At 31.8% G+C, this 20,758-nt stretch overlaps 1 protein-coding gene and 1 pseudogene across 1 annotated transcript; one reads left to right on the top strand and one right to left on the bottom strand.

The window, feature by feature from the left end:
* Positions 1-2,523: 2,523 nt before the first annotated feature.
* Positions 2,524-2,981, bottom strand: LOC108319816 (uncharacterized). Its single transcript, XM_017551103.1, has 2 exons — positions 2,808-2,981; positions 2,524-2,694 (listed from the first exon to the last, which is right to left on the bottom strand). Exons 1-2 carry the CDS (start codon positions 2,979-2,981, stop codon positions 2,524-2,526), a joined length of 345 nt encoding a protein of 114 aa, XP_017406592.1.
* An 11,150-nt stretch (positions 2,982-14,131) lies between these two features.
* LOC128195862 (transcription termination factor MTEF18, mitochondrial-like) lies at positions 14,132-14,946 on the top strand (annotated as a pseudogene).
* Positions 14,947-20,758: the final 5,812 nt, after the last annotated feature.

Genomic DNA, 20,758 nt, shown 5'->3' with positions numbered 1-20,758 from the left:
TATATGTCTTATCCTATTTGTTATCCTATTTGTTACCTAATGTTAATGTTATTTGGTCTATGTCAATTTTTACTCATAACGAGAATTTTGATGGCGTGTTTCAATGACATAAAGTCTGTCTTATAGGTAATGGAAAACCTCTGTAGGTTGACATTGATTGTGGAAAATTTTTTAGCCCAGTAGTGAAACTAGCTACGATTTGCACCGTTCTTTCTATTTCTCTTTCAAAGGCATGGTTCATTCATTAGTTGGATGTCAAAAATGATTTTATTCATGGTGAGCTACAAGAAACAATTTATATGCATTAACCATTGAGGTATCGTAACCGTACTCATCCGGATTATGTGTGTCGTTTGCGTAAGTCATTATATGGGTTTAAACAAACACCTCGTGCTTGGTATAAGCGGTTTGCTGAATATGTCTTGTCTCTTGGTTTCTCAAATAGAAAATGTGATCACTCATTATTTATTTATCGAAAGGGTTCGCACATGGCTTACATTTTGATTTATGTTGATAACATTATACTTACTACCTCTTCTCATGCTCTTCGATTAAATATTATGAACCTTTTGAGCTCGGAATTTGCTATGAAGGACCTTGATCCTTTGAACTATTTTCTTGGCATTGTAGTGACCCGACATAAGGGTGGTATGTTCCTTTCACAACACAAATATAACAAAGAACTTATTCACCAGGTTAGTATGTCTGCTTGCAAGTCGTCTCCAACACCGGTTGACACCAACGCTGAGGTGAGTACTACTTCTAACGCACCTTATGAGGATCCCACTCTTTATAGGAATCTTGCTTGGACTTTACAATATCTTACTTTCCCCAAGCCGGATATCTCTTATGCAGTGCAACTTGTGTGCTTATATATGCACGATCCGAGGGTGGACCATATGCAAGCTGTCAAACATATTATCTAGTATTTAAAAGGTACACTTGATCTCGGTCTTTATCTCAATTCATCTTCGATCTCATCTCTTGTTTCTTATACTGATGCTGATTGGGGTGGATGCCCTGACATGAGACATTCTATCTCGAGTACTGTGTGTTTCTGGGTGACAACTTTGTGTCATTGTCCTCCAGGCGTCAATCTACACTCTCTTAGTCTAGTGCAAAGGTCGAGTATAAGGGTGTTGCTAATGTGGTCTCTAAGTTATGTTGGCTTCGAAATTTGTTATTAGAATTGAATTGTCTGATTACCAAGGTTATTATTGTGTATTGTGACAATATTAGTGTCGAGCAACCCGGTTGCATGTGGTCATGCTCGCGTTCTTCATGTGCCTTCACGATATCAGATCGCGAACATCTTTACTAAGGGACTTTCGCGTGTGTTGTTTGATGATTTTAAGGACAGATTCAGTGTCTGTTGTCATCCTGCTTTGATTGCGAGGGTGTGTTAAGATATATGTAAATATATTTTGTTATTGTATTTTAGGTAAGCATATATTTAGTTTATAATTAGTTTCCTAAATATGTCTTATATTATTTGTTACGTAATTAGTTTCCTAAGATTATTGTATTTATTCAAAGTCTGTGAATGAGATCAATTAAGAAAAATATTCTTTTATGGTATCATATTTTTACGGCAATTATGCTTCTTCTTCATTCCCCTTCATCTATCTTTTTTCTTCTTCTCACCGTCATGACGAACAATAAGAGTTCTTTCCATCCGACTCTTGTAGTTTCCAATATACAAAGTAGTAAGAGGGTAAAGATTACTCGAGCTATCACCTCTCATTATTGGCATCCCCTTCTGAAAATTCTTCACAAAAATACCAAAAGGATCAAATTCCACAGTCACAGAGTTATCAGTAATGAATTTTCTAACCGAAATAAGATTTTTGATAATTTTGGGAGCATGTAAAACATTTGTGAGAGACAGGGGAGGATTAGGGGAAGACTTTGTATGACCACAACCATGAATTGGGATAGTATGACCACTACCAACAATAATGCCATGATGATTGCTCAAATTAAAATAAGGCGAGATTACCATTAGAAGATGTAATATGAGAGGTAACTACGGTGTTCATGTACCATTATGGATCAAGGAGACTTAGAGACATAGTATGCTTCACCGCTTCAATATTTGTAGGAACATAAGAAGTGGACTACCCACTCTGAGAGGCCATGTAAGCCTGTTGTGGTCATGACCCAAGAACGTCGGGCTGCTGATGTTGTCTCTGTGGTGTTGGACCTCGTGTCCACCCTTAGTTTGGATACGGGCATGGAGGAACTCATTGAGGCATCTAACTCCAAGGTGGGTAATTCGGCCAAGGTGAAGACCCTCATTGTGGTTGTTGTTGTAGACTCTCCACCAGACTGTTGTGGATCACCACTGCCGCCCCCTGCACAGCCATATTTTCCATTGCTGGACCCATGACCACTGCCTCTGGATTTTTTTCCGAAATTCTTGCGATATCCAGATGGCTTCCCACGGTGCTGCTAGTGGTGTAGCCTGTCCGAATGTGAGGAATTTGAGTCATAAATGGATTAGGAGAAAGCCACCATTGTCGACTATGAGCTCGTGGCAGCCTCTTTTCCCAATCTGGCTTCCTTAAGTATGAGCATCGACTGAACCTGATAAAACAGAGGTAGGGGATCACTTTGTCGAATTAACGTCCCTACACCGTGATATGCACTTCTGAGACCCGAAACAAGTTGAATGACGAGGTGGCTCTTCGACACCTGTGCTCCAACATTTTTCAACTAATCAGTGAGGGACTTGAGACGTTGACAATATGCTAAAGCATTCGGAAAATTCTCCATGTTATTATTGGAGAATTCGGCTCAAGAGTTACCACACGGGAATGTTTGGTGTCTTGGAAAATATCTCTTAACCTATTCCAAGCATCCATGGTCGTGGCATCGAGTTCAATAACTCTATGCAACGGGTCATTGGAGATGACTGCATAAAGCCAGAAAAAAACCATAGCATCAAGAGTCGACCATAATTCCTTTTCATCCTTAGTCATAAGTATCTTCTCTTTGCCATTGACAGGAGGAATAATATGATGAAGGACCTCATGAGAATGTGCAGTAATTTTAAATAGTTATGCCCATGTAGAGCATTGGACATTCTCCATTTCAAGAGTGATGAAGATATGGTTTCGAATATTGAAAACTACAAGAGTCAGATGGGAAGAATCTTGTTGTCCGTCATGACGATGAGAAGAAGAAAAAAAATAAATGAAGGGAAATGAAGAAGAAGCGAAATTACCTTAAAAATCTAATACTATAAAAGAATATTTTCCTCAATTGATCTCATTCACTGATTTGGAATAAATACAATAATCTTAAGAAACTAATTAGGTAACAAATTTTATAAGAAATATATTTAGGAAACTAATTATAAATTAAATATATGTTTGCCTAAAATACAATTGAAGAATATATTTACATTTGTAATTTAAGGATAAATAAAAAGAAGCATAATAAAAAAAACAATCGAGAAAGATTTACAGGAAAAAATAATTGAAAGAATTAGAAGAAGAAATAAAAGCTCTTAATCTTGTAAAACTTTTAGACCATAATATGTGTTTATATTCTCTTATAATATTCTACAATTCAAGAGACACAAATAAAATCATGTTCGACGGAATTATAAGTGTAGTCATATGAAAATATTCTAACCAAGACATCTCATTTCCATATAAATATAATAAGTATAATGATTGTTGTAAATACTTCACGTTTAATTTCTCCACGCACCATATTTACTTTTTGGATTGTAATGATTATCTTTTTTTCTTAGTTTCAAACCACCCACGTATAAAGATTAATGACAAGCTAATTAAGTTTTAAAAATATGATTTGTTGAATTAACTTTAACTTAAGTTATGTTATGTTTACATTTGAATTTCTAGTTTTTCTAAACACTTATTGAGTGCCTTTTACTCTTCTTTATTCTTGTAGTGTCCTATATAAAGGAAGCTAAACCCCTCTTGTACATCACTTGTGTAGATAATTGTATGAACTATAGACTTCAACTTGACTTCAAAAAATACAAAGTATCATTTAATGGAAAGAAACATGCACACGTGAGTTAATAGAAATTTGGCCAAACATATTTATGAAATATCTTTGAGTTAGACTGAAATAATTGTGAAATTTAGAAGATAGAGTAAAAATCCTAGATTTTGACTCCAATTCAATTTAGCTTTCAGGTCTTTATTCAAGTCACACAAGCTTATCACGTATTACCATTAATGGACTTTAAACTAGGCACTAGTGCTACATCTAACAATGTGGGAGCTAATGACCCACAAGGTAGGCATGGAGATCTTGATTCCAAAAGTGTGCAACAACAAGGAACATCATCATATTAGACATATGTCAAAATGAAATAAGTTACAGTAATATCAAAATTTTTCAATAATCCTTTTAAACCCTCTCAAGTCATTTTTGTTCTTTTTCTCCTTCAGGAGACCAATTTTATATACATTTGATATTATATCTAAAATTTTAGTAATTAGGATAAATGTCATTATTAATCATAAAGAACTTTAACATATAAATATATGCTATCAAAACTTCAACTTAAACTAATAATACATATTAGTGAATTCTACATATTGTGGCTTTTTTTAATCAATGTAAATTTGATTTTAAAATTACAGAAATAGTATAACTGTTTAGAATAACAAGAAATGTGCGTTGAAAGTCACATGTTAATTAAAGATAAGATCGATTAAAAATAAGACCAATTTAGAGTATATAAGTGAATGTAAACCTCATCTCACAAGTCGGTTTTATAGTGTTGAGTTAAACTTAAAATCCACTTCTAATCAGATAACATCATCATTATAATTCAAATTAACAAGTTGTGTAATTTTATCTCGATTTCAGCATAACTCAAAATAACACTACAGTCGTACTAATATAACAGAAATTACTCTTAAAAATATAAAAATGATTATGTTTAAACAAATTCATCTCAATATGTAGCGATTTTAGAAGTCATTCAATGTTAGCATGATAGAAGTCAATTCCAACAAAATTGTTACATACACGACTTATTTGTTATGACTTACCTAACTTCAAAACCTTTTAAAAGATTGCACCATTGATAAAAAGCTCTTATATTGTAGTATAAGAGGAATACATTATTCTTAGAACAAAGCGTTAGGAAAAGATATATTATTTACATATATTATTAATTTTGGTATTTAAGTATAAGTATAAGTATGATGTTACTTGGAACTTCTTTAGAGACAGGAAAAGACAATGTTAGCTTTCTTTCTTTCTTTTATTTAGAGACCACACAGAGCACTGAAGTTGTAGTCAGTTTGATGACCTCAATACAATGGGTACAGTAATATATATATATATATATATATATTTATATTTATTTATTTATTTATTTATTTATTGGCTTGGGATTTGATTGGTAGTTATTTGAACCTAATACTATATACATTTATATCTATTACAATCTGTTTTTCTTTCTTAGTGTACAACTAACCTAAACAGAGTTCTTATGGTAGGAGGAGACATAACTAACTTAATGATGTTGTTGCTATATTTATAGAAAACATTTATTGGAGAATTTAGTTATCTATAACTATCACTAAAGAAGATTTTCCCTTTTGTCTACTATCATTATCTCTATTTTACTCTTTATAATATAAATGTTTATATGTTTTTTTCATTTTAACCGTTATTTTGACATATTTTTTCTAAAATTGCCCCAACAGTTATTTTTAATTTTTTTCCATTCATCAACAATTCTTTTTTCTTTTTACCTCCATTTATTGTATGAATTTTTATTTCTCATTACATTTGTAATATTTATCTCATATTTAAAAACTTATATTTTTTTTCAAAAATTTCTAAAATCATTAATTCATAGTATAGTATATTTTAAATATTTAAAAAAGGTGTATACGATTGTGTTTACACTATGAGGAGAAGTTTTTCTAATATAGGTTTAATGAAGTGTTGTTAATTTTATGTGAAAATTCGAAATTTCACCATACATTAATAAAAAAGAAAATTGGATTATCAAACAAAAATATATATTTTTTTAATGAAACTAAATATTACCGACAAAGTTACTGGCATTTTTTTTTCACCAACAAACCTAATAATGATGTATCTTTCATGCATTCATTACCTAGCTGATAATTTCATACAGACAGTTTGACCAATATTACATACAGACAGTTTCAAAAAAAAATTACCTATTTAGTCATTTATAAAAAAAATTACATATAATCGTTATTGATGGATATTTTGTCATATTTATCAGATTCTTCATTTTTTTTCACAAATTTATTGAAATGGATAAATTTTAATATTTTAATAAAATGACTAAATTGTTCTTGGGAAGAGATTTCAAAATGAAGAAATCCTAAACACGCTTTCTGTAACATCCCAAAATATAGTAATTACCATAAATCAGAATTAATTACAATTAATAATACAAACAGTGCAGTCTTTAGATTCATAAACGAAGTTCCAGAGTTGAACGGTTTAAATACAAAAATAACGTTCGCATCAAAACAGAAGTAGAGATAATTAGGACGAACGGCTTTACAAAATACTTAGCCGAACGTCCAAGCTACGCTAACATTTACAGTCTTAATCTAACGAGCGCTCTATGGCTCGGCCTTTACTTCCACTTCAACCAGATTTGCATCTTCCAAATTTTCTTCTTCCAGCATTTCTTCAAGAGATGCACCACCATCTGCTCACATCCACACGGATGATCATTGCAAGACAAGACGAACGTACATAGACAGGAGACAACACAATGGAAACGCAAGGGTAAGCTTATAATATTTAATTCATACAATTAACACATACATTTTAACAATTCAATTCACACATACAATATGTAACTTAACATAGAATAACATAGAAATATGTATATATAAGACAGACCGTCCGGACTGTATGAACCATGTAGTTACAAGCGTCCTTGCACCCGAGTGGTGTAGTAGCCGGGATATACCTAATCAGCTGCCACTCGAGGTCAGTCCGTCGCCCATGCTAAGTGATGGACTAAGGACCTCCTGTCATTCCCACACATGACTACCCCCTTCTACGTGAAGATGAGTATCACAGAATATCAGGATGGACAGCGAGTCCTAACTTATCCATGTTCATACTTTACCAAATTTAATAGTTAGCACATCTGAAACGTTCCTCCTTAGAACGCTCGTTCAAATTCCATAATCGTAAAATCACTTAATATAGTGTTCGCACTGTAATTCCTTATAATTTATCATCATTCTCATTTTTAACTTTAAGAGTACAAAAGGACGAACGTTCAGTCCTTTGAAGAATTAGGACGAACGTCCAAATAAAGTACTGGATTGGACGAACGTGACACTCTGTTTGGTCAATTAAATGAACGGACTCTTATTGAAGGTGTAAGGATACTTAGAAAAATTTCAGAATATAGATCTTGGACCAGATTTAATGTACAAAGGATGGTCAATAATACTTTGAATTTTCTTTGAAGAATTTTACATATGAAAGACTGATGCCAGTATTTGAACGAACGTAAGAGGATGAATATTGAAAGGTTGGAACGAACGCTATTTTATCCAAGTGGTTATTCAATATTACGAGCGCTTGGTATGTGACCGAGCACTCTTTGGACGAACGCTTGGTATAAGACCGAGCGCTATTTAGAACGAACGTTCGGTATAAGACCGAACGCTACTTAGGACGAACGTTCGGTATAAGACCGAGCGCTCTTTAGGACGAACGCTTGGTATAAGACCGAGCGCTACGTATTTTAAAGTTCAAGGTATTTATATACAGCTGAGCTGAACCGAACGCTCAGACATTCAAATGGGGACGCTCGTTCTCGAGCGGAGTTCTTTCCAATTGAAAGAATTCTATTCTAAGTTATTTCCAGGAAAACCGAACGGTATAAGACCGTACGATGACGAGCGTCATTTATCAAAGGGGAATGATTTAAGTTTTCAGATTCTTCAACCAGAACAGATCTCAGATTTCAACATTTAAACTTATACTTTATAATTCATAGGATTTTCAATTTATAAACTTTATAACATTCATTCCAGTAAATTCACGTTCAACATTATCACATTAATAACTCATATATTACGATCTTCATCCATCATTCATACGTATCAAACCAACATGCAGTTCAAACAAACCAGAAATCATATCTGATATCAGTGAACGTTCATAACAACTCAAACCTCATACTTTTCATACAGGCAACTCAGATCATACAACATACAGGTATAAATTAAACATATAAGCTTCCCTTACCCGGATTGGCAACCAAACTTGTCCTAGATGCAAAAGTGGCTTCGTCCAACTACGTTTTTCTTATGTTCTTGACTCTTCCAAAACAAACTCTAACCAAGGAATACAAAACACTTAGAATACATGCTTGCATGCAACTACAAATCCTAATTTTCCAGAAACCTAAGGACGAACTACAGAAAGGGGACTTACTAGTTTCAGTTCTTGAAGCTGTTCGGTCCAGTGGATAGCTCTCAGTTCAGCGGACGTTCCTACGGTGCTGAAAATGTGATCGGAGGAGAAACGTGAGGATTACAGTAGAGAGAAGTTTAGGGTTTCTAGAGAGAAGTTGGAGAATATGAAAGGCTCTGAGGAAGAAGATGAATGGTGCAGGTGAGTGGAAGGGTTTTCGAAAAAAATCTCTTTTGTTCCTTCCATTTCCAGACGAACGAGCGTCTCATTTTCGGACACCTGCACCCCCACTCTGATTTCAGAAACTTCCAACGTGACAAGTGGCATGCGTGCATGCAGAGTTTGGTGCGCTTTTAAAACCCTGCGCGTGTGACGTGGTGCGTTTTTCAATGTACAGCAGAGATATGTATCAGAGTTGGGAGTGGGTTTTAATGGCTGAGAAATGATGTGGCGTGCATAAGTGGTGAGGTGTCAGAAATTATCTTTGCTAATTATCAAGGGTCTCACACTTTCTTTTCTTTAATTTTCTTAAAAGAGGAGTTATTGACTTTAATTTACTTTAAATTATATTTTATTTGTATGTTAAATGTGTGGCTTTTTATTTTTAAAATCGTGCATCTTAGAACTATTTTAACTTTTATATTTTTTTAACTTATTGAAGTTGTAAAAGTTAGTCTGAAAAGTATCTTATCTACACTAATATATAAAGGACTTACTATTTTTAACTTCTAATTTTTTGTTTCAAAACTTACCTTACCAATTATACTCTTTAAGCGATCATTTTTATAAATTTATTCTTTTATTAAATTTTTTTATAAATTTAATTATTTTTTAGAGTAAAATAACTATTTTTAATAAAATATTATGGACAAAATAAATAAAAGGTATTTATAATAAAATAATAAAAATATTTATATTTATATTTATTTTTATAATTATAATTTTATTATTGTTATTATAGAAAAAGTAAATACACGTGTTTTTATTAATTTTATTTTAACATGATTTATCTTTGGTGGAAAGTTTTTTCAAAAAGATGGAATTATATTTGAAAGAAAGCTCATATTCAAGTTCATGTTCAACGTCTTTAAGAACTCCATTTTATTAAAAGACTTAATGTTTCTTTCGTTAACATTGTTTGAAATTGTTATCTGTCAAATTTAGGTTTATAACTTATTAAAATATATGTTAAAATATAGATTATCTTAAACACTAAGATAGAATATAGAATCCTATAATTTTGGTACATGACATATTTTAAATAAAAATAACCTAAATTATAATGTGACAAACATGATAAATGACACTTTTAAATAATTTATTTTACAGAAATAAAGACCCAATTAATTTTTTTTCAAAAATAAAATTCATTTGACTTAAAAAAATATAAAAATCAAAATCAAATCAAAACTTAAATATAAGAATTCAAATTAGGTGAAAAAAATTATGGATTTGAGGAGCTTTTATTCTTACATTTAAGAATGATAAGAGGTCGAGTATGGATAATGTCTATTCACAATTCAATCTATAGAATAAAAACTCAATCCGCAAGCAATTCATTCATTATTCCTGGAGTATCCGTTTCAAAAAAATCATCAAATATCGCAAGTACATATCCGTAAATATTAAAAAATATATATTTTATACATTTTAAAAATAAAATTATAAAAAAATATAAAATTTAATATAAAATAAATAAAATTTAATTAAAATTTAATCTAATAAAATATAATTTTATTTTAAATTAAATTAAATAAGATATAAATTAAATTATTATTTTTATTTTTTAAGGTAACATGTACTCGTAGGTCGGATAATATAATATTTATATTTGACTCGTTTATAAGCGAGTATTAAAATACCACTACCCACAACTTAGGAGCAATAACTAATACAAATATCAACTATCCATCGTGAATTTTATCCACGATTGTCCACGATTCACGATATCCACGATGTCCAAGAACGCGGAATTGTTTGTTTGTCATCCCTGATGATGCTTCTAGATTTACCTATCTTCACACAATTAATTATCACCATGAAAGATCTGAGTTGAAGTTGATAATAATTGAAACTTACCTAATGTAAAGTTCAAGTTTGTTGAAGTCCAATTCAGAGCATGATTTCAGTGTGGAGATTTTCAATAAAATTGTGTTTAGAGAAACTTATTTTATTATTTTGAAATAGTCTTTTCAAATCAACTTACCCATTTCTATAAAAAGTCTGAAATTTACCTATTTCGGTATTATGTATGAAAACATTACACTCATATACTAAATATAACTAGATATTTCCACATATAATATGGTGGATAGATAAACTTTTATAAATAACTATATCTACACCCAATTACATATTACCAGTAATTTATAAGTAATGTTTAATTAATGATACATATCGGTGGTGGCATAATTTTTCATCCAAAAATTTATTTTTCAGTAACATTTAATAATAAAATTTTCTCAAAATATTTGTAAAAAATATCTCAAAATATATGGATAAGAAGGATAAGCCGAGTCAAACTTGTAGACCCGGTTTTAAGGCACTCCAACACTAACTTAGTTTTCTCATCTACCCAGCTAACAACCATCGCTGTTAACTTAGTTTCCTCATCTACCTTTACTGACAATCATCACTACCATGACAATGCTTCATTGTTAAAAACTATAACAATGTTATTGTTAAGAAAACTCCTTAAGAAAGGAACTACATTCATACTAAAACTACATATAATCCTAAATTAATATATTTTTATCTTATAATAATATAATTTTAAAACAACTTTAAAAAAGATTTTTTCTAATTAAGGGTGATATTATGTCTCAATACTCGGTTTCTGTGGAAGCATTCCAACCAACCCTTAGGGTTGGGCAAAAATAACTGATTTGTACTGTACTATAGTTAACTATACTATATTATACTTAAAAAAACTGATCCATTTTTACTAAAAGTTCAGTATACTATTTTATGGTTTAGTTTCTAAAAGCTGAATTATAACAGTTTCGGTTCAATTAACTGTGAGAAATGTATCTACTCTCTTCTCTTCTCTAGTTCCCATTCAATTGCTCCGTCTTGCTAAGAAAATGTTATTTAATAATAAAATATTAATAAAAGAAATTGTTCAAATAAAAAATTAATAATGAATTTTTTAAGACAAAATTTTTTTATCACAAATTTTTAAATTTTTTTATCAATAAACATATATTACTTTTTAAATAATATTATTTTAAGTAATAAAAGTAAAATATATTTTTTTTAAATTTAATTTTATTAAATGATTAAGTAATATAAATCCTAAAAAAAAAGACTATATAAAAAAAATAGTACTTTAAATATATTATATTCTTTAACATATTATTAAATATGTAAAAATATGTTAAAAAAACTTTTAATGATATTAAAATGTGTGTAAGCGCACACACTAAAATAACTATTTATTTTAAAAATCAACTTACTTTAAAATAAATATCAATATTATTATTTTAAATGATAGTATTTTACATACTAAAACTAAAATATATTTTTTAACATTAAATTTTATTAAATGAATATATAATGAAATATCATAAAAAAATAGTAGTAATTTTTCTAGTATCATCTTTTATTATATTATAATAATTAATAAATATTAGTTTAATTTTTACATAATAAAATATAAATAATAAATAATTGATTAATAAAACAATTTTACGAGGGAACAAAATAAATATAAATAAAAAATTATTTTAAAATAAAATAAGTAGATAAAAAGATAAAATAAATTATATACACATATAAAACAAAAAAATATAAATAAAAAATTAAAAAAAATAAATATAAAAGTAAAATAATATTCATGACAAAATAAATATAAATAAAAAAATAAAAAATAAAATAAAATAAAATAAATAAATAAATAATAAAATAATTTCCATACACATATAATAATAAAAAATATATAAATAAAATAGAAAATAATAATATCAAATAATTAAAAAGTTAATTTGTAAGACACTTATGAATAAAATAAAATAAATATTAAAATAAATTTCAATTAAAAAGAACATGTATTGTTATACTATTGAGTTTAAAAACTAGTACATTTAGTAGTTCAGTTTAGTTTATATTGTAGTTTAGTACAATTTAGTATAGTTCAGTTCAGTCCAGTTTGATAAAACAAAAAATAGTTCAGTTTGTCTGAACTGTTTTATAGCTCAGTTCAGTTTAAACAAATTAGTTTTTAGTTCAGTACAGATTTTAGTAATATAGTGTAGTTCAATTCTATTTGCCCACCCCTACCAACCACAATCACAAGTAGTCCTTCGTATGATCATTCATCTTAACAAGACATGCTTACTTGGATCTTTCACCTTTATATAGTGTTCTACTTTTCTATTTCTATCCAATGTGAAACTTGGATCCACACTTGGAATCCCAACACCACCATCCTCCTATTAAGGTACAACCTCCTATGGTTCAGTTTATTGCAATACAATTTGTTAGGGTGTCATCTATTCTTTAGTCACAACCTAAGCTTATGGTGGGTAATAATGATATTTGTGTTGAAAATGGATATACTCTTGTTAATAATCTAGATGTTTCAAATGGTTGTGTACTAGTAAAGTCTGATTTCTTAGTTAGTATGTCTTCTTTTGAGGATGTTACTTCCATTTTCAATAAGTTATAGGTTTACAACAATTAGATTCACCACATAATGATGTATTCTTAATTCTTTAACGTCTAAGCAAACTCATTTTTCATATGAATTGAAATTAATTTCTAAATTGACTTACATGTTTGATGAGGAAAAAAGATTACAATATTGAAGAGAGTGATAAGCCTATTCAAATAACTAGGTAACCCAACAAAGGTAGACCATCAAAGAAAATTATTATTAAATCCACCAAAGCAAAGACTTCTAAAAAACATAAATGAATTTTAAAGGCCTTTTTTTAGATATGAGAAGGTTGGATAATACTAAGTATCTTAATATGACGAGGAGTTTAATTACTAAGTTTCACCCCATATTGCCTTATGTTGTTTGGTTTAGGCATTTTTTAAGCATATAAAATCCAAAGTTTCTTATGTCTTTTGTGTAAGAAATCATAGAAAATAATATAAGTGATTTTATATTTTACATCCATATATTTAGTTTTTAATTATGAATTCTCTCATTTTTTTTCTCTTTCCTTTTTATTTTTTTATTTTAAATTTGGGTAAAAAAGATTTTGTAAACACATTTTTGTTAAGGTTTAATTGCTTACTTGGTCCCCAAATTCAGTCGTTAGTGTTTACTTGGTACCCACTTTAAAAAATGCCTCAATTGCGTTTTCATGTGGTATAATTGCACCAATCAAGTCTCTTTCGTTAAATTGGCATAAATAGAGTTAATTGTTTGATGATGTGGCAAAGAAATCTGCACTTTTTTTTCTCTCTCCTCTACTCTTCCTACCATGTGCCCATATTTTTCTCTCTCTTATGTATTCCTCTTAACATAGTATTGAGAGCTTTTTCGTGGTTTCTAAAATGCACCAACATGGCAGTGGGTTTGCCCTAGCTGCATTGTTGACCCAAAGATGTGTCTTCTCTTCCATCTAACTTCACTCTCCACATTTTTCTATTATCACCCCTCTAAAACGATGTCGTACCACGATGTTCCCCTTTCGAAAACTCGCCCCCCTTCATCCAGGACCTCCTCGCCAAAACCTACTCGCACCTGTCGCACATGAATATCAAGTGCTCCATCTCGCGCTACCACCTCATCAACGAGTTCGAGCCCTTCTTCGAGAGCGTAGGTCTCTCCCCTTTCGAGTGTGCGCCCCTTCTCCCGCCTCATATGATTTACCTAAACGACGACGTTGTGCTCATGGAGAATCACCAAGCCCTCTACAACTTCGGGGTACCCCGCACCAAGATGGGGAGGGTTTTCAAACTCGAACCTCAGGTTTTTCGGTATAAACATGGGATCTTGATCTCAAAGCGTTAGGAATACGAAAACCTCGGTGTTTCGCGGAAGACATTGATCAATGTGGTTGCTTTTAACCCTTGCATTTTGGTTGGGGTGTTGATTTTGATTTTGTTAAGGTTGCGAAGATGTTAAAGAGTTGAAATGGTTGTGATTGGATTGGAGACCATTTGTTGATTAACAAGGGTTGTTGTAATTGGAGGGTGATGTTTTGTGTTTTCACTTTGCTTTCTAGGGTTTTGAATGAGAAACAATTGGGTGATTTAATCACTCGTAGCCCTGGATTGATTTTTGAGGAATCGGGAGGTTGTGAGTTATCCTTTATTAGTTTTTTGTTGAAATTTGGATTATTTATAAATCGGGTTTGTGTCATGCTGCACTAGTTTTCGGAGATTCAGATTGTGAAATTTGTGTCCAAATTGAGGTTGTGTTTTTTGTTCTTGATAGAGATTGAGATGGAGGCTTCCGAGATTGGGAGGATTTTGCAGTCTCACTGCTTGATGTTGGGTTCCTTCACCATGAAGAGAACAATTACTTTACTTACTAACTTGAATGTTGGAAAGAAGCGACTGTGAATCCAAAGCGTTGAGGAAGGAGTTCATGTTGAGCTTGGGGTATGAATAAAATATAAAAAAATCTATAAACAAATTATATAATAAGTCTATCTCTATTAAAATATAAAAAAGTAGGAACAGTGAATCGATACAGGAACAATGTAATTTTTAAAAATAGTTAAACAATCAAGATATTTTAAACAATATAGGTTTTAATGTAGAGAAAGAAGTGAGTAAGAGGAGTAAAGGAAAGAGAAACAAAATTACAGATTTCTTTGTCACATCATCAAACATTTAACTTCGTTTATACCAATTTAACGGAAGGGACTTGATTGGTGCAATTATACCACATGGAGGCGCAATTGAGACGCACTAGTAAATAAACAGCGTTTTAACTCGTGCGTTACGCATCGGTTTTAGAAAAACCGAAGCGTATAAAAAAGCGGTGGCAATTTTGTAATTCTGGCAACACTATATGCCTCGGTTCAATTTGAACTGATGCCTAATGGGTATACTGCCTCGGTTCTCTGACCAACTGATAACAGTTGAAAAACTGTTATTTTCATGCTTAAAATTGATACTAAAAGCAACCTTTAGACTTAGAAACTAGCTTGAAATCATGCCTTTTATCTTTATTTTCAGAAATAAGAGAGCTGGACAGGTTTATGCTTGATTTGAGTGTTTTTGTGCAGGTTTTAAGGTGAATTTAGTGAAAAGAGTGAAGAAGGAGAGAAGTGACATTAGAAAAGACAAGAAAGAGTGCAAAAAGAGAAGTCGAAGGCACCGCTCAGCGGTAATTTACCGCTGAGCGGCACTCAAGGAGTCACGTTGGTACCGCTGAGGGGCAAAATGGCCGCTGAGGGGAAGAAAGAAGAATTGAAATACCGAATGATTGGAGTGCTGAAAAGTCAACCAGAAACCAGAAAAGTCAACCAGTCAACCAGAAAAGTCAACCAGTCAACCAGAAAAGTCAACCAGTCAACCAGAAAAGTCAACCAGTCAACCAGAATGCTGAAAAACCAACCAGAACGCAGAAAACGTGTGACCGAGTGGCGCTGAGCGGAAAATACCGCTGAGCGGCACTTTTCGGGTGCCGAAATCACCGCTGAGGGGCAAAACAGCAGTTGGGGGGCAAAATGGATCAACCGCTAGTACCGCTCAGCGGTAAAATACCGCTGAGCGCCATTCTAAGTGGGCTTGGACCGGTTTTCTTTTGTTTTTATGGGCTTGGACTTGTTTTATGTTATTTTTATGCCCTATTTAAGGACTTGCACGTCCTAGGGTTAGACATCTTTGGCAGAAACGAGGCAAACACTCTCTCTTCCACCCCTTTGAAGGAGGATCTTGGATGCTCAGGCTACCTCTTCACCTTTATTGGGTTTATTCTTTCATTCTTTCATTGTTCATCTAGGTTCACCATGAATATGGTGAACTAAACTTTGTATGTTTGTTGGGGAATCAATGTAATCTCTTGAAGCTCTCATATATGGAATTTATGCTTGCATCTTAATCTAAGACTTATGCTTTCTTTCATCATTAGTTAGGGTTTTTCCTCTTTGCTCAATGCGTGCATTGTTTAACTCATTCTATTGCATGATTATTGGTTTTGTCGATACGGACACGTACGGGGAAGTCTAGATCCGGGGAATTTCTCCCAATATTATACTGACAATATTATATTGGTTGTCGTTAAGCTCCTGCACTTATGAACTAATCATTAGGAATGCTAGGAATTGTATGAACTATTTGATTAGGGAGAAGCCATCTAGAATGGTACTTTAGAGAGTGGCATTAACAATGATGATTTGAATGTTGAATTCCTAAAATGTATGAGAGTGGATGAGATGAAATTGACCCCCAACAACATATTCATTCATATATTCCATTGAAAGTGTTTATCTTTTGTCTTTGCCATTGATCAATTCATGCATACATGTTTAGTTTTCGTCTTGCATAATATAATCCAATTATTTCGTTTGTAAGTCTTAGCTAATCAACAAACCACACAACTAAACTAGGCCGTGAGTCCTTTGGGAAGAACGATACTTGGTCTTACCAAGTTTATTACTTGAACGATTCGGTCATACTTGCCGATTGAAAAACAAGTTTGTGACATCATATTTTGGTGCTTACAAATTTGTCCATCACCAACCCAGGCCAAAAACCTTGCTAAATCAGACTTTTCACCTGACGGCTTTTTTGAAACAGGTTTACTGCCTCGGTTCTCTGACCAATCGAGGCAAAAAACTCTGACAGCTTTTTCGAAATAGGTCTACTGCCTCGGTTCTCTGACCAACCGAGGCAATATGTCCTGCCAGAAACTGATTCTGAACATTTCAAATCCATCTTGTCAACCTTTATTGCCTCGGTTCCATTTTAACCGATGTCATAGGCCCTTTATGTCTCGGTTTAGGCGCGAACCGAGGCCTATAGTTAGTAGATATTTTCAAAATTTTCATTTTCAATTTTATTTTGAATTTTTTTCTGGAAGGTTTACGCATCGGTTATTTTTATAACCGAGGTAATAACCTCTTTGATAGTTAAATTCCAGAAGTGTAAACATAGTAAGCACATTTTCGGTCTTTCTTCTTCTTCTTCTTCCGTCAGAGAACGCGAACTGTTGCTTCCAATCTTGCCCGAACAGTTTGTTGCTTCGCCACCGTTGCCTCCACCACTGGTCATCATTGTTGCCTCCACCATTAGTCATCATCTCCTCTGCTTCATCCTCATCGGCGTCGTCGCCTTCATCCTCCTAGTCCTCTTCCTTGTCTTCCTCATATGGGTCATCCTCCGCGCTACCAAGCTCCGCTTCACCCTCCAAGACGTCACCCTCTTCACCTTCAACCTCTCTTCCCCCATCCCCAACACTCTTTCTCTCACCATGCAGGTCACCCTATCCACCCACAACCCTAACTCCCGCATCGGTGTCTACTAACATGCACTCCACCTCCACGCCTCCTACCGTAGCCAGCAGATTTCCCTCCTCACCGTCGTCCCCGACACCTACTAGGGCGACTTCACCGTCAATCGCCCTTTTTCTGAATAGCCAAAAGTCTCTATTTTTTTTTTTAAAAAAAAGCATCTACCGCCTCGGTTCGAATCCAATCGAGATAAAAGAGCCCCACATACTGTCTCGGTTTCGAATCGATGCAAAAAGGTTACCTCTTTTTACCTCGCTTGTATATACCTCGGTTCATGAACTGCTACGTATAGACAAAAATAACCGGTGTCATTTTCTTTTACTGCACTAATGACGTCTTTAAAAGCGGATACTAACTAAACACCAACCGTTGAATTTGAAGACCAAGTAAGCAATTAAGCTTATGTTAAACTATAATAATATAATATAGAGATCGAAAGAAACTAATATTTACCTTTTAATTACTTATGTTTTTAGTTACGATGTGATCCACCTATTCTTTTGTATTTTCATCAAATAATATGATTATTATTATTAAATAAAAGATAAAAGAATGAAAACATACTTCTTTATTTATACCACTAGTCAAAACACATGCACTATATGCATGTGTGTTATTTTTTTATCATAATAAAATAATAAAATTATTATTATATTTATAAAAGTAAATTTGTATATTTTTTATAATTTTATTATAAGTAATTTGTTTCTGTAGATAATTTTTTTATTATAAATAGTTATTTTTGTTTAAAATAATAGTTAAATTCTAGAAGAAGAAAAACGATCAAATAAAAAACATGGTTATTTAAAAAAAAAAAAGTCACTGTTCTTCTAAATCACCTCAAATAAACTAAACATAATAATTATTCACTCTCATATTTTTGTAATCGGGATTTAAAAAATACGTAAAAAATTAAATTAGAAACAAAATGTGTACATTAAAATAGAGAATGCTTTGCATATAATACTATAGATTATATTGAAGAATTCTTCCTTTGGTATCCACGTTTCCTTTTTCAATTTACCCTTCAAATAACAATTTTTAAAATTAAAATAATTACCTTACTCGTACCTTTGTTTTTAAATTTGAATTATTTTTTTTTAATTTGATGGTGTTTTAATAGGTAACCTGTAACGCCTTATTTTGGTTTTGGATGTTATGAGTAAAGTATAAAACATTCTTATAAGCGGAAAATAAAAAAAAATGCAAAAAAGTGATTTAATCAAAACCTTAATTTATTTACACTCCAAATAAATGAAACTTATTCAAATATTTAAATCTTTCAAAATACTAATCCAAAGGCTTTACATGAAACTTACATGAAACCTATTCAAAAACATAAACTAAAACATTTTCCCCAAGCTCTCTCTAACATCTCGTCGTTTTATTCATCAGTTAAAACATTTGTAAGAACATTTGTTTCCGTATAACAACAAGAGTTGTACGATCATTGTAACACACACAAACAATAATGATGAGCTACTAAAATAATCATCCAATAAAATAACATAACAACAACCATTAGTCATCATAATAATACTATCAACATGACAAACCAAATAAGGTCATCATAAGTCACCCCAAAACATGCCACAACCAAGCAATTCCAAAACATGTATCGTTCTCCCGTACAAAACTTGTTCACCAAAACAAGACACTTCTTCACCAAAACAGGGTAGTTCAAGTCGTCCTCTACCGCAACTTTGCACCTATCTCTCCTAATCCTCAATGACTTATGAGTAAAAACTTTGTTGCTGCTCACAACGGGCATTATACTCAATACTAGTCGAAAATCTACAGGCAAAATATTCTTCCCTTTCTACCACCTTGAAAGATGAAAGGGTAGCACTCAAACCTCATCTCTTCTACCGTCTCTTATAGACGAAGAGAACCACCTCTAGATTTACAAAGTATGATAAGGAGACACAACAATCACACATCATCACACACATCCAAACAGTTGGGCACACATACCCATACAAGGTACATAACTTAGCAATCATTTATAACACCTCAACCAACATCCACAGGACTTAAAAACACACAACATACAACTTACACACATCAACTCAGCCAACAAAGCAATGGGCAAAGCTCTCTTTCACTCACGACAGTAGTAGGGTTTTTGGTGCCTAAACCTAACCTTAAACTTTATTAGTAAAACCTGTCTTGCCTAACCCTAACTACTTATGTATCCTTCTCTTCCTAAAAACTCTCTAATAACGTTGTTGTTAACGCGACCAAATTAATACTACTAAACTATAGCAACTTTAGTATTGCTAAGATAATAGCCAACAAAATAGAAATGATAATAAATTCAACCCTATGTCGTCTTCGAACGAACACAAAATTGATTCTTAACAAATTATTTCTTATAAAAACTATACAAAAGGATTAGTAAAATAATTAATAAAGAAGATAAAGATAAATAAAAGATTAAATAAAAAATAAAAAAGTTATAGAAAGAAATAAATTTATAAAAAGATTTAAAAAAATAAAAACAATGATAAAGAAAATAGGTTGATTTCACCACTTTTTCAAAATAGGATTCATCATTGGTTATCTAAACATTATTATTCAATTAATTATTGTCTTATATTTTCAAATTAATCAACATAAATTCTCAATTAATTTGTTAGCATTCTCACTATTACCCAGAGTACATTCTCAATTAAAAACAAGAACTTTGTATTGTAAATTTAACCAAAGTACATTCTCAATTAAATAATACTATGCCTAATCATGTCTATTATTTTACCTCTTTTATCAAGTAAAAAGTTAATTAACCAAAGTACACTCTTGATTAATTCTTGTTAAAGTTTTCACCTTTAGTCAAAGTAAATTCTCAATTATTGGCAAAAATTCATTCAATCACATGAAAGTTCTTAACTTTAATCAAACTAAATTTTCAA

This window comes from Vigna angularis, chromosome 3 (assembly GCF_016808095.1).
Source record: "Vigna angularis cultivar LongXiaoDou No.4 chromosome 3, ASM1680809v1, whole genome shotgun sequence".
Taxonomy (NCBI): Eukaryota; Viridiplantae; Streptophyta; class Magnoliopsida; order Fabales; family Fabaceae; genus Vigna; species Vigna angularis.
Note: the sequence above shows the minus strand (reverse complement) of the source record. Positions and strands in the feature narration are given on the sequence as shown.

Bases quoted from the DNA above. Each gene is read 5' to 3' on its own strand.
- LOC108319816 (XM_017551103.1), bottom strand. From the start codon at position 2,981: ATGACTAAGGATGAAAAGGAATTATGGTCGACTCTTGATGCTATGGTT. The intron at 2,695-2,807 runs GTAACTCTTGAG...GTTGGAGCACAG, and splicing joins ACACCAAACATTCCCGTGTG to GTGTCGAAGAGCCACCTCGT.